General features: G+C 38.7%; 3 protein-coding genes across 3 annotated transcripts in view; 1 reads left to right on the forward strand and 2 right to left on the reverse strand.

Moving 5' to 3' along the window:
• Window positions 1-1052, forward strand: part of LOC138044065 (uncharacterized protein KIAA1958 homolog) — a 6342-nt gene extending 5290 nt beyond the window's left edge. Inside the window, exon 2 of the mRNA XM_068890674.1 lies at window positions 1-1052. This exon is cut by the window's left edge and continues 807 nt beyond it. Within this exon, the coding sequence (XP_068746775.1) occupies window positions 1-479 (479 nt within the window). The 3' untranslated portion in view covers window positions 480-1052.
• LOC138044083 (octopamine receptor beta-1R-like) lies at window positions 523-6847 on the reverse strand. Its single transcript, XM_068890714.1, has 3 exons — window positions 6502-6847; window positions 3128-3623; window positions 523-1003 (listed from the first exon to the last, which is right to left on the reverse strand). The coding sequence occupies exons 1-3, from the start codon at window positions 6800-6802 to the stop codon at window positions 712-714; spliced, it is 1089 nt and encodes a 362-aa protein (XP_068746815.1). The 5' UTR covers window positions 6803-6847; the 3' UTR covers window positions 523-711.
• Window positions 6848-13806: 6959 nt separating this feature from the next.
• Window positions 13807-15000, reverse strand: part of LOC138044081 (myosin regulatory light polypeptide 9-like) — an 8783-nt gene continuing 7589 nt past the window's right edge. The window contains exon 2 of the mRNA XM_068890712.1: window positions 13807-14056. Coding sequence (XP_068746813.1) covers window positions 13942-14056 — 115 coding nt within the window. The 3' untranslated portion in view covers window positions 13807-13941. The remainder of the gene's footprint in view (window positions 14057-15000) is intronic.

Below are 15000 nucleotides of genomic sequence, written 5' to 3' on the forward strand. Positions count from 1 at the left end.
TTACCAAGCAAAGCCTAAAGGCCACTTCTCAGTCTATATTATCGGGTACCTCGAGCTTGAAAGAGGAGTCAGTCAAGGCATATGAATCCAGCCAAGTCGAGTATCTTTCAGAGTGTTTAAAAAAGCAGTCGTTTAAATCTGATCTTTTGGCCAACTTTGTCGCGAATGAACCTCCGACTTCGCGACATGACCCCAAATTCGTTGGTACAATCATTGAAATTCAGCAGCGACAGCCGAAAGATTCTGCAGCAGGGTCGCCTATTGTTTTGGAAGTACGGCAAATACCCATTACAGTGCAAGAGGAATCGCGAAAGCAAATAATTGTCTGCAGTAGCGGCAAAAACGCAAATGAAGAACATCAATTGGAACGTGTCAATGTCCTTCCTCTTCCAGATATCTTACGCTACACGACACCTCAGAAGCAAGTGATGAATAAGCTGATTCCTATCGCTCCTCGCCCAGAAAAAAAGTGCTCCTAATTTCATATGGATTTTGGTGAAATTTCATTTATGCACTTCATATAGCACGGCAAATTCTTGACTCTCTAGATTCGGTATTTTAATGATGGCCGGATTGCAGACAAAATATCTAGTTAGAATTCCGGATTCCAAAGCCTAGGGTCACAGAGTTTTCTCCTGGATTCTGTAATCTAGAATACTCAGTGTACGTAGGCTAGTTTTCCTCTAATGTCGGATCTGCCTAAAGCTGGCGTTATACCGGAGAAGAGCACAGATTATTTGCAGTGCAGTTGGACTTGTCTTTTCCGGATCTTCCTTTTAAAGAAGACAAACGCGACGAGATCAAACTGCCTTTTCTTCCAAGGTTTGAAGATCTTATGTGAGTTCTTCTGTCGTTGAGGCTGTAAAGGGACCACTGAAAGAGATGTTTAAAGGCAGCCTTGAATTGCTTGTTCATCAGACTGTAGATAATGGGATTTAGAACCGAGTTGAAGAAGTGAAGTCCCTTGGCAACCAGGACTGCTTCGACACCTACTGTACATGTGCTGAAATTCAATAAAAATAAAAGCAACTCAGTGGCCTTCATCTGTTAAATCTCGTTGTTGTTGCTGTTTCTTGTTATTGTTTACTGTTGTTGGTGCCAGCAAGTGCCACCTACTGTATTTCTCTTTACGGATTCTCGACATTATTCTCTGAACTTGAAGATTCACACATCTGTGCCGCTAGACTGATTTACAACGTAAGTCCATCTATCCCTAAACATGAAGTACTTGTAAAACCAAATAAAACTTTCTACTTTATATGCGTAAGAAAATACATGCTTGCATTGCTTATCAGGCTTACTATGATTTGATACTTGACAGTATCACCAACTTGTTTTCAAAACATAGAACTAATTATAATTTAAGGGACAACTTTAAATTTAAAAATTCTAAATCTAAAGCACTTCATGACTTCTTCTCGTGCAAGTATCATCTGGGACTGCTTAGCAACGGAGTTTAAAGCCATGCCAACTTATTCATCATTCAGAGCGAACCAAGTCAATAGACCAAATTTCATTTGGTTCCAACCCCATGGCAACAAACAATAACACCGATGAATTCCTATATTTTTGATATATTGATGTATTATTTTATGTACTAATTGTAAATATTGTACCTTCTATGTCAGGGACATATCCTGGATTTTTCTTAGAAGGGGGTGCACCCCTAAGAAATGACTTAACTGATTGGTGTTAATTTTTTTTTATTTGCAGAATACTACTTATTTTAGAAAGCTGCAGATTATCTCGGGGGAGGGGCACGCCCAATGCACACCCAATGCACACCCAATGCACACCCAACGCATCTCCACCCCTAGATCCGGCTCTGTATGTTACCTAATTACTTCTTTTCTGGTTACTTTATTTATCATTTAAAATTAACAAAGTGATGTCAGCTTTTCATGCGTCTGTCTTGTTATTGATCATGAATTGCGTCATAATATTGTCAAAGTAGCTCGCCTCGTGGATCCGCAGACTACTTTGTTATGACGAAATTCGTGATCAATAGCAGGACAGACGGATGAAAAACTGACGTCACTTTGTTTTTTACAATAACAAAAAGGCAGAGGGGTCAAAATTAAGTCAAAACACGAGAAGAAAGCGAGACAAAAATGCGAGAAACTTCAACCTGACGCCAGCAATATCGCGTCATTATCGCATAAATTATAAATTTATGTGTCTGTCCGCAATTAGCCAGTGAGCGCCCGAGAATTTTTGCAGGCATTGTAAAATTAGTTATAGTTATGTGATTTCAAACTTAGTATGTACTTCATAATAGCAGGTCCACATCAAGTATGTATGTATTTATGTATGTTTGTGTTGTGCGTTGTTTTGGTAACTAACAAGAATGTTAACCTCGATTTTTCTCTTTCATTTGGCTTTAGTAATTGTTTTGAACCTCGTGGAATAGTCAGGAAACGTTTTTGTTCAGACCCGCTGTAAGAAAGATATCTCTTCTTACAATCATTGTTTGTTTGTTTTATTCAAATATGCCAAACCTGGGACCAATGCTCATTCATAAATGGCGTCCAATGGATAACTCTTTTTTCTTAACACTATATAGGTTAAGAAGCCTCGTCACGAACGGAAATTCCATGGTATTTTGTCTGTGCTAACGAAGCTGTTGGGGGTAATTAGCACAAGGGCATAGGAGTAGTTTATTATTGGTTGTCATTTGTGACCGAGAAGGCTCTGCTTGACACTTCAAAATCAATACGTGACGTCGTTATGCCAACAAGTACGCCATGACGTCATCAAAACACTCAATTTCCGTTGCCCTTAAGTCAAAATACTTCCTCGACTCAGGGAGTCAACTTAGTGGGTGATCATCGTTTTAATTCTTTTTATGAATTTGATTTTGTTCTTTTGTTTGTTGCCGATGCTGTTCGAAATCTGTTCCTCGCTGTTTGGTTACGTTCTACATTTCCTGGTTGTATCCTGAGGTGTTTTTCTTTATTTCCCAAGTTTCTTAGTTCAAATTAAACCATGATTTCTTATTTCCTTTTTTTTTATATTCCCTGAGAGACCTCCTCGTTCCCAGGGTCTCAACGACAACGACAAAGAGACCCTGGGAACTAAGGTTGCCTGAGGGCTTCATCCTTGACCGGGATTCAAATTTTGAACTCACCTGCACAAAGCAATGAAAATGTTGAGAAAGAAAAAGGGAAACCAGCAAAGCAGGAATGCGCCAATCACAACACCAAGCGTCTTTGCCGCCTTCATTTCCTTAGGCAGGCAAAACTTTTTCGTTCTCTCTCCAATTTGGATGACCATTTTCTTGGCTTGCGTGCGAGAGACTCTGAAAATCATTAGGTACGCAAAGCTCGTTCCCAACACAGGTCCAACGAAACAAAGCGAGAATGCTACTAATTGGTAAGCTCGAGTAGCTTCCCTGCTAATTACTAATTTTATGACCACCATGGTCAATGCGAAGAGCCAAGCTGCTGAAATGGCCACGCCCGTTTTTTGTATGGTTATAATGGAATGATAAGTTAGGGGACTCGAAATGCAAATATAGCGCTCGATGCTGATGAGAAAAAGATGAGAAATGGACGCTACACCGCAAAATATATCCATAGATTGCCAGATCTTTAGAAGCCAGGAGGAAAATTTCCATTGTGGTCCTGTAGTAACGAAGACAAACAAAAGACAAGTTAGCATTATTCTTACTCTTTACATTTTCTTAATTATAAGGCATAATAATACGGGATATTTGCGGGGAATTCCATGTGCTTCTGTTGTTGTTGTTTGTTTTTTATTTTCAGGGACAAATCATTCATAAAACTGGTTATTCCTTTTTTCCTGACAAATATCTGAGAAAACTGCATCTTGGTTCAATGCGCTCCGCTCGTTTGCTGCCTAGCGCGATACCTAACCCTACCCCTAACGATTTGCACAATTAATTAATGTACTGATTAACTCATTTCACACAGCGGCCATGTTGCAAACATCAATGAACCCAGATACCTGCCAAGCAGGAGTCGATAATGACGATTACTATATTTCCAAATTGGGCAATGTTTTGCGTGTGACCATGATCGAGAACAGTATCGATTCTCGCCTGCTTTTGAAGATGTGGAGAATGGCGTCGGAGACCTTCTGAGGTCTTTCTTATCAGCGATATCTGTATGTATGTCAACTGTGACATCCTGAGTAAATTATTACACTATTTTTGAAGTCAGATGTCTTCTCTGGGCATTTTAGGTGTAATTTTAAATAGAAAAACTGGGTATCCTGTGGTTTTTGAAATACCAGCATTTCTCCTGTTACTAAAAAATCATATCTTCACCGCGAGCAGTGAAAATATCATTTTTATCTTTCACATGTGAGAATATGGGTGTCGTCATGGTAACGAACACGATTAGCCAATAAAACGCGAGCTGTCTCTTCATTGTAAGATACTTTTGTGCTTTAACATAATTCTTCTCCACTACATTAACATTTTTTATTGCAAAATTTTACATTATCATGATTTGTTTTTCATAACTTCCATATCTTGTTTTATGTTACACAACATGCGTGTTTGAGCGGTTGGTGACCACTATTTCATCATTTCGAAAATGAGTAAAGCAAGTTGTTTTAAATCTACGCATTTCATCAATATCTATATAATGAACTCGTGCTGAAAGTATCTCTCGCTCGTGAAAGATACTTTCAGCATTCGAAGATAAAATTCGTATCCCCTCGCGACCATGTAATATCCTCTGTTTATTACGAGTTGTGCTGTATTTTGACGAGCCCGCTCAGGCGAGTCAAATACAAACAACGAGTAGAAATACTTAACGATACTACACACCAAAACATCTAATAAGCTATTTATTATCCAACTTTTTTGCGCTGAATTTTTAGCAAATGAATTGTAAACAAACGAGAATGTGTGACAGCTTTGTGCGTACGGGGCAACGTCAGCAACTAAGGGACTGTTCGTTATTTATGGCTAGTGGCCGGAGGGGGGGGGGGGGGGGGGCTTCGGTAAAATTTTCAAAACCAAGGGAAATGGGGGGGGGGGGGGGGTTTTTTTTTAATGCAGTAGAATTGAGGGAGGTAAACTTTTAGAATCCGTTTGTTGCCGTTTTGCAGATTTATTAAATTGAGCTTTGTTTTGAGAACACTATTCCCTAAAAGTACCGATAAACTGGGTCTCAGTTTCGAAGCCAAGATGTAGCGTTACTTAAAGGTCACAACATGTAACTTATTAATCTGTTTGAGCATGCAATTTGATACTACTAAATACCGGTATATTGCTAAATGCTGAAGTACTTTTATCTTACGTACTTCAATATTGTAGTGCTTTTTATGCCGAGGATAACGAGCACTGAACTCGATTTTGGTCTTTACAATAACTGCAGAGATTCTCGCGCGCTCACTGGTCAAGAGCCCTTGTCAACAAGAGTATTGACAGTGAAAATGATGTAATATGTAACGCAACGCTCAGCAATCCCCACCATGTCGGAGAAATTGTCAAAATTTGTTCTCGTATAAGAATTGCAAATTTACATAACATGGACATTGGCGAGTTTCCAAATTTCGATACCGGTGTATATAATTAACTGGGTGCAATTTTCGACGAGGAAAGAGTCGAAACAGAAGAAAATGTAAAGGGAAAATCTTCTCGTAAAAAACTTCAAGGCTCGCAACGTTCTTGAAGCAAGACGAGCACCAAGATGAATACTTGTCGACGCCAAAGGAAAAGCTATCAAAACACATAAAGAGCGTGATAAAAAACAATTCAAGGAAATATTGCTATACATCAATCACTAGCATTAAGTTCTAGAAGCAAATTTATTACACAAATTAGGGCCCGATTACATGGCAAGTTTCAGCCCGGGCTGAAATTTCGCTCCGCCCTCCGTCCGGGCTGAAATTTTGTTGCGATTACATGATGAATTTGAGCCCGGGCGAAAAAGGCAAATTTGCGAGAGAAAATTACGGAGATGCAAAAACACAATTCACGCGTATGCTTGCGTTCCTTTTTCAGCCCGGGCTGAAATTTCATTTCGATTACATGGACTTTTTGCGGAGTTTTCAGCCCTTCTGGCCGGGCTGAAAATCCTAGCCCAGTTTTCCGGGCCAGGATCATTTCAGCCTGGGCTGAAACCTTCTCCATATAACCGCCACTTTCATTTTAAGAGGTTTCTTTCAGAACCCGGGCTGAAATTCACCATCTAATCAGGCCCTTAGAATAAAAAGCAACACGTAAACGTCTATCGATCCACAAAACGTGTTAAACGCTATTTCACAATCAGAGCTTAACATTCTCTGGAGGGGGAGGGTAGGGGGGTAAAATTTTGTGCCAGTGGCATAAACTGGGGGGGGGGGGGGGGAGTAACTTTTGGATATACGCACAAGCGTATAAATAACAAACTGTACAATATCATGGAATATTTGAACTCGTTTCGTGCTTTCTTTGTACAATAACTAATACAGTTGGATAATAAAGGGGTTTTGTTTCTAGTAGATGGAAATAGCTGTTATAAATAAAAAACAACAAAAATAAAGTACCTGTTAACAGATATGCCACCCACACTGGCATAGAAAACACAGCCACTAGAATATCCGTCACAGCCAGTGAAATGACAAAATAGTTGGTCAAATTTCGTAGCTTTCGAAAGGCAACAAATGCTCGTATGACGAGAGCGTTGCCAAGAAGAGCAAGAATGATAATGATGATGAGTAGAAAGGTAGAGACAAATTGCAAGGCAAAGTTAAATGATTCTTGTTTCGCTGTTACTGTCACTGATTCCGTGCTGTTGGCAGCATTGTTCGTGGTGGAGTTTGTCACAACAGACGTATTTAGTGTCATGTAGCCTTATTAACTTGACGCGAATCAGTTATGAATCAATGAGACCTGTAATAATAGGCAAGTGAATTAGAATATATGCGAAAAACAGTCCCTAACGAATGAAAAAGAGTTTAAAGTTCCTATATTTTAATCCATTGGCTCCTTGGAGTGTTGGTGCCTAACGCCAGACAATTTTACTCGTCATCTAGGGGGCGTCCGTGGGGGCCTTGGAAGTGAATGGGTTAAAGCGGTTATTGTAAAATGTAGCCTGGAGAAAAACAACTAAACTGTAATGCTAACCAGTTGGTCCTACAGTCAGTAAAGTGACCGGCCCGGAGAAGGAAGCATGGAGATCTCTCTGTGTGTACCAACAGTATTATGTGTATTCAAGTGTCTTTTTCAGTTTTGATGGGCGTTAGATATTTCCTTATGAATTTGTGGTGACCTAAAAGTTACTTTTATTGTGCAGATTACGTTAAGCTTTTGAGAAAAGGGATTTTTTCCCTATTGTTTTACCTGATCTCATTTATGTCGAACTTTGAGAGATGGCTAACCAAAATTGCGTCTTAGGTGATAACGGCAGATGACTCAGTGCGTCAGCTATCTACGATAAAAACAAATTTAAAGCCATTAGGTAGTCATATTGTACCGATCGTAGGTTGATATAAATTGAATTAATGAATGAGGCCTGGAATTAGAGAAATAGGGGCTTACTTAATAATCAGTACGTAAAAGTAAATATTTTTATTTCTTATTATACTAAATACTGATAGAATTTTTGGTTTTATAAATGATAGCACTGTAATTCTCTAGACTTTTCGTTAAAACAAAGAAGCCTTTGTTTGTGTTGTGATGAGGTTTCTTTAATCAATGTGTCTGGTCAAATTTTGTCTTTGGACGATTAATGTGTGGTTACTGTTGTGGCCTCACATTCGTGAATATTTCAGGCACCGAGTTTCTATTTCTAAACATAAATCTTTAGCTCTAGTTCTAGAGTCAAGTTTTCGGAATTTGTCCAGTAGCTAACGATGGAGGGGAAACTCGAGATTTTCGCATCCTAGTACAGTTGTGTATTATTGTTATTTACATTATGTTGTCATTTACTCGCCTCACCGACAAACTTACTAGCTAGAATTTCGCGTTTTATTGGGAGGGATTTGAGGGCGTACTGACGAGTAATGGATGTAGGGCGAGTAGAAAAAGCCATAAACGTGCCGACAAAAGAGGTGTTTAGCATCATGGCATTTACGGCAAACGGTAAGCGCCAAGCTGAAATTTTCATAACGACAACAAAAAAAAGGTATTTTTTTTAGTCAAAATAAGCGATTTCTCAGGCTGTTAAGATTTGCCCCTTGTCAACTCGTTTACAGCAAACAGCAACCATGGTGCTAAAAGTTGCGTAATTATGAAAAAAGTTGAATAAGAAAAACTTCTTTGATTTCAGCTTTTTCTTTACTTGTTGGGTACAGACTTGAATATCAAGCAACCTCTATTAAATTAAGAAAAGTGAGAAAAAGTTGGAGGGAGAGAATTTTCTTCGTGCAGTGTAACCTTTCCGTCTCACGTAAACACTACGCTAGATCTATTTAATGTTGCCAAAGCGGGTGGAGACCGGCTTACGACAGATACGTGGTAAACCGGTTTGACGAACATCAGGGCGCATTACGTACATCAACGCGGAAAGCTGACTAACAGCGCAATTAAGGCGACAGGAAGTGCATGTAGACTGAAAGAGAATCGCATGTATTTAAAAGAAACAAAGCAAATAACTTTGATGGCGACTTAAAACATTTTTCGGTGGCAGTAACTCCCAGTAAGTGCTTAGAGGGCATTTTTACCACGTTCACATTTAGTGATTTTCGGGGAAATTTCTGGGATGCCTGGAATCGCGATTTTCGTGATAAAAATAAAGAGGACTCCAAACCCTCTAAAAAAACATGCGGCCCCAAGCGAAATTTTTTATCGCCATTTCCAAAGCCCTTTCGTGAATTTTGACGAAGGTTCAATCAACTAAGTTTACATTAAGTATGGCACAACATAAGTTCCCTGATTAACTGAGAATCCACTCTCACCGTCTTACAATGCATCTGATCAGGATCTCTGACAGCTTCTTAATCTTTTACACGAATTAAGCTCCATTCGAAGTCGCTTTATCCGGTCATCAAAAATTATTCTGAAGATCATTATGAAAGGGACATAAGAGTTATCATAAAATGGCAGCATAGTTAAAACGATTATTCAGACTGTGATGATCGCGTATTCCGTCCAAATTTTTGAAATAAAGGACTAGACAGTCATGTTCCGCCTGTGAAATACGTACAGTTTATAAGCGCGATTCTCTTTGGTAATTTGAACTAAAACGATCAAGCATGAAAATCCCGTTTTCACTAAAGTTCTGCAATGTCAATGTCGCTCGAAAATTATTACTGGCCCCCATCTGAAATGATGGCCAACAGTTGTGTTTTTTTTTTCTTTTTCAGATCAATCAGCGTCATACTGTAAAGAAAGTGATATATATCACTTGTTCATTGCAACACAGCGATATTTTGTAGGCTTCGGCTAGTGGGTTGCAATATTTTTGTCGAATACAAAAAGGATACAATCAAATTGGCATGGACTTCGGCTCTGAAAACTGAGTACGAAATATTAGTATTTATGGACGCGTCGCGTCCGGTTAAAGAGAAACTTTAATGATCGATAAGCACAATTTAGCTTTTTTACAGCTCACAGAATGCAGCTGAATGCGGTTCTCAAAGATTGGCGGCATGCTGTCACTGTCTAGATTATGCATTATTCACTGTGAGAAAAAAGTATCTCGCAATAATTTTTTTACATCCGTCTAAATGCAAACTTATCATTGTATTCCAGCTTGTGTATGCCGGGATATATATTTTTCTTCAAACCGAATGTCGGTCTTTAAGTGAGCTATTAACCGAACAAATAAAGTCATTTGTTACAGAGATTTCCTGCAAAGAACAGTTAAAAATCACGTCGAAAACCTGAACGGTTTTCTAAGTTTTCTACTTGCAGAAAGTACCAGTATATATCTACTGTAGGCATGAATAAAACTGAATGATTTGTTACCTTCCGTTTGAAACTGTCTTCGGAACGTGTCAATACAAATATTCCACAAATTTCCTTCTTGTTCAGGAACCTCTTCTGATAGGGTGTATTTAAGACTTAACCAGCAACGTTTCGCAACAACAGCAATTGTTTTGGCCAGATTTAAGATCGATTTTATCACTGACAGTTCTAAGCTAAATTGTATTTAGCAACCAGCCAACCATCATGCGCATAGACGAATCTCTCTTGGTCAAAAGTAAATATATTTCAGTACTGAATTGCCTATTTACACTGTAAACGGTTCGGAAATATAACAAATGCGTAGTCTCAGGATCCCATAACATCGATTTAAACTCATATCGAATGCACGACCAGTTAAAGTGCCCCTGTGACCAAAAAATCAATTCATATTTTTCTTTAGATTTCAAAACTATGTCAACAAAACACTAAGTGACCCACGTTTTAAGCCTTGATTTCAAAAAGACACCTCTTTATTTTAACTGTAATTTTCCTATTTAATGGTCCGCCATTACTAACATTCTGTTCTTGAGAGAGCTGGATGGAGGAGAAAATGACGTCAAAGGCTCACTAGTTTAAGAATGCAATACGTGTGTACGCCGCAGAATTAATATGCAGCACGAGGGTTTTGGGCTTTCAGACTTTTAAACTCACGCTTTGCATATATAATAAGCTGCGTTCACACGCTGAAATTTTAAGCTAGTGAGCCTCTGACGTCACTTTTCCCTGGATCCAACCGTCTGAGGTCCAATCGGTCAGTTTTGAACGTGAGTAATGGCGGTCCTTGAAATCCAAAACTTACACTCAAAGTAAACGGCCTTTGGATAAAAATCAAAGCTCAAAATTTTGCCAGTCAGGTGTTAAGCAAACACACTTTCAAAATCTGAAGGAAAAAAGGAAGTGGTTTTTTTTATCACAGGGGCACTTTAAATTAATTTTACGGAAATAAAAGCGACATCAATCTTAACCACTCTCAATTCTTAATTCCTCCGAGTTCATGCCCCAGCCAAGAGAGGATTATAATCCTCTCTCTTGCCCCAGCCGATGACGCCTGCGCAGTGTCGGATCTAGGAATATTTTAGGAAGGGGTGGGGGGGGGGGGGGGAAGGGGGGTTAATTGCTTAATTGAAAGAATCGAAGTATATACTCTGACAAAAGCACAGATAGTTTAGGCTGCCATTTTGACTTTGTTTATGTTTTGCATTAATAAAAAGTTCACGATCCATGTCGGATAAACGGTATCTGTTCCAGCAAAAATAAAAATACAATAAAAAGCAGATAAATGAAAATACTCTGTTACAAAAGTAGCAAATAAACACTGTAGATTTCTTCGTTATTCGGCGGTATGAGTCGAGGAAATCAGATACTTGGGTGTTACATCCTATGCTAAGAGAGAGGCCATCCAGATTCGAAATAATAGAACTTGCATATTGTAAGATTGTAAATAATTCGTGAATTTAATTTATTTATCAACCAGAAAAATGCAATTGACTTTAAAAAGAAAGGAGCCAAAATGGGGTTGGCTAGCCACCCTATTCACCCCTCTCCCCCACCCCCCCCCCTTCCTCCACCCTTCCTTCCTTGGTGTCCGGCCCTGCTGCGTCACCATGACCTCATCCAACGCTGTTCCTATTTTCCCAAAAGACAGACGGGCGGGGTAAGCTGGTACGGGCAATAAACTTCTTGGTCAAATTTCCTCAAATCAGATGGAAAAAGGTACCGACATAGTAGGCTCTATTCGGAAAGAATTTGCAGGTTCGGAAACCGCAAATCAAAGATGAATTTAATGATTTTGCATATTGAAACGTTTGTTAAATGCGGAACAAACCACAAGGCCGAGTATGTTATGTAAGGAATCGCTAAGCGTCCGATAAAAAGCTATTTCGTGTCACATCTTTTACAGACCAGGGTTAAAAAGGATTCAATAGACCTCGAAATCGCTATCAACAGAAAAAGAGACACTTTGAATTGCTTAAGTATCCATTTCGGTTGACATGTTTTGACTAAAAATGAGAAGTGGTAGGGGCTTTTTGTATGTTATCTATCACGCGTTTCGATCTATTGATTGTTAGAAGCAAAAAAGTGGTCATTTCAGCAAACAAGAAAAATGGTTAGTCGAATTACATATCCTAGTTCGTCCTCCATCAATTTCTTTTTGGTTTTCGGAAAAGATAGGTAACCATATGGCGTTTTATATTCTCCGCTTGGACAAAGTTTTTTCTATTCGTTCATCCACCTTTCCTCTAAATAGTACACTGAAATGGATTTTTTAACCTTATTTTTTTAGTTTCATATTTTAAAATCATCTTTAAAACTGGTAATGTGTGAAGAACAGCTCTCACTGACTCAGTCGACTCTAGCTACCATTCGCCATAAAATAAACAAGTTCTGATTTTAATGAACTCAGATTTAAATTACTCACATTTCACTTGTTTTGGTATCATCCGATATCTACCATTCTTGCATGATGGCTATTTTTCAGTCGCCTTCATAAGAGAGGGAAAACAGCAAACATTTGAAGTGATTATGAATAGGACTCATACTACTGCACCTGTCGGTATTTTAACGAAAAAAAAAACTTTTGTTTGTATCACGACTTATTATTCCAACAGGCACACCTGCCCAATTCACACATCGACAATCAACTCACATATTTAAACGATTTCTAGTTCTGTGTTTTTCCAGGACGAATCCAACCGCGAGCATCATTCAGTACAGCTGCAGTTTTCTTTCATTTGTGTTTTAATTGAACTAACAACGAAGTTCCTTTTTTCAAAACAACAAGTGATTGTCATGACACTGCAAAAAGCAATTAGTATGCTAGCAACGAATTGTCATGTTTCATCAAGAGGTTTTTTTTTTTCACTGATGGGCACCAATATTGTTTATTGTTAAGGTTTCGTTTGTTCGCGTACATGAGGATGGAAAAAACAAAGAGAAAAAACGTGTGTATGATAAAATTAGTGTTGAACGGAGACAATTGTTTTTCTATTCATCATACCTGAAAAGCTGTAGGCGCAAGCAAACAATAATTTCCAGGCTTATATATATATATATATTCTTTGTGGAAAATTCATCAAGATTATTTAGCTTTTCCAGTGAGGATAAGAACAACGGTAAGTTCAACTTGAAATGATATACCCACAAGTTTGAAGTTTTCCTTTTTCAGCAGGTTGTACTGAAGCAATTAAAATATAACTTCTCCTAGGCCTTTGAGTGTTCCTTTTCTTAGTTGCAGTATTTTAAGAATGATTGCAAAAATGCTTTCCTGTGATGATATTCAGCGATGAAAAAGGATTGAAGGAGAGTTTTCGGAAAGAAACTGTTTTACCAACTACGCAGTGCACGTGTGGAGAGGTTTGCCTGAAATCAACGTTTTAAAACTGGAAAAAGAAGGAAAATGGTTTCATGGGGGGAAATTTAAGGAATTTCTGCAGGACATACCAATTGACTCGAACGGACACAACTCCTTTATTAAGCAGGTCATTAATTCCAGGGAACGCTGAAAAAACAAAAAGTTGGGAAACCTAAAGGCGCTTTTACACTGTGATATGTTTCGTGCAACTTGTCTCGCAATGTTTTAGCGAAATTGTGGCGGGACAAATTGCACGAAACATTTCACAGTGTAACATACCCTGCAACGGCTAAAATCGTCATTTGCGGGAGAAGTTGCAAGAGCCGTTAGCTTTTACTTCGTGTAGAAGACGCACATGACGTAACAAAAGCTTTAGGGGTCTTTAGGGATTTAGAATTCTGATTAGGTATTGTTTCACGATTTTTGTTCTATTGTTTTACGTCATGTGTGTCTTCTACACGAAGTAAAAGCCGAGCCGTTGCCGAAAATATATTAAGTTCTACTTTTCGTGCAACTTGTCTCGCAACGATTTTGGCCGTTGCAGGGAATGTTTCTCTGTGAAACTCGCACAGCTTTTGATCGAATCGAATACTTGATAATAAAGCTTTATTTCAAAAGTAACTAATATGGATAGTAACATAGCAAACATAAAATATAATTGTATCCAAATTAAACAACCCAATGGATAAACATTAAAGACAAGTTCGGTGAAAGATCTTCCGAATCAGTCGTCCTTGGAGCCATGTTTGATTGTCTTAACAAATTCCACATAATTGAAGTTTCCGTCGTCGTCCGCGTTTGCTAAGTGAAACATTTCCTCACACTCCTCTTCAGTAAACCTGAAAGATAACGAAACTCAATGTGATTCATAAAAAAAAAAACGGATTAAAAGCTCAATGATTCCGATTTTGAAGCTATCAATATTGAGAACAAACGCACAAATTGTTTGTCAGTCATCTGCTTTCAGCTTACAAGTTTCATCCAGCTGAAAACATCATCAACCGGATAACTCACGTTAGTTGGCCCTCTCCAGCGGGTTTCAATGAAGTATTAAGCCCCGGCTACACCTTGTAACATTGTTAGAAGAACACGTCCCAAATTTGTTATAAAAACTCCTCTAACAATGTTGGATACGCATATAACTCTCACCGAATGGAGGCTCAAGTGAACGGTTGACTTGCCGTGTTCAAATTCCGGTCAGTGTAAAACGCAGACTGCAGACCGGGGGTAAAAATCCAGACTGAGGGTAAAATTTAATAATAATTAAAAACGAGTCATAAGGATAAAATAAAGAGCGTTCGTGATAACAGGCATGTTTTAGCCAGCTTAGAGTTTGGCTCGAATGAGTATGTCTTTTAAGGATCTGCCCCTTTTGTACGAAACGCTCGGGGGATCTTTCAATATTTCGCTAAGCTGCGGTTGTTGTTGTTGGATTGAATGCCAAGATTGAATGAAAAGATTCGTACGTACTTTGCGCAAATCTCATTTTCGCATGTGAACAATAGGCCATTTCCGAGTTCATGCCTGCGTCCTCTTCAAAGAGAGTCTAAGTGCAAAGTTTTTGTTATGAAAATTAGATTTCATTCATATGTAAAGTAGAACTAATTACCATCACAAAAACTTCGCACTTAGACTCGCTTTGAAGAGGAGACATACGTGAACTCGGAAATGGCCTATTGGGTGTACGATAGTTACACTGAAAACTGCACAAAAAAGCACAGAATTACAATTCCGAGAGCCAACCTCTTATGCTTGGCTATCTTACGGCAAACAGCAGCGCTAT

Source organism: Montipora capricornis, chromosome 3 (genome assembly GCF_036669925.1).
Source record: "Montipora capricornis isolate CH-2021 chromosome 3, ASM3666992v2, whole genome shotgun sequence".
NCBI lineage: Eukaryota > Metazoa > Cnidaria > Anthozoa > Scleractinia > Acroporidae > Montipora > Montipora capricornis.

What these genes read in the sequence shown, in the direction of transcription:
- LOC138044083 (XM_068890714.1), bottom strand. Translation starts at nt 6,802, where the DNA reads ATGACACTAAATACGTCTGTTGTGACAAACTCCACCACGAACAATGCT. An exon ending in GGTGGCATATCTGTTAACAG is followed by an intron (nt 3,624 to 6,501) that starts GTACTTTATTTT and finishes TCGTTACTACAG; the next exon opens with GACCACAATGGAAATTTTCC. An exon ending in ATTTTCATTGCTTTGTGCAG is followed by an intron (nt 1,004 to 3,127) that starts GTGAGTTCAAAA and finishes ATTGAATTTCAG; the next exon opens with CACATGTACAGTAGGTGTCG.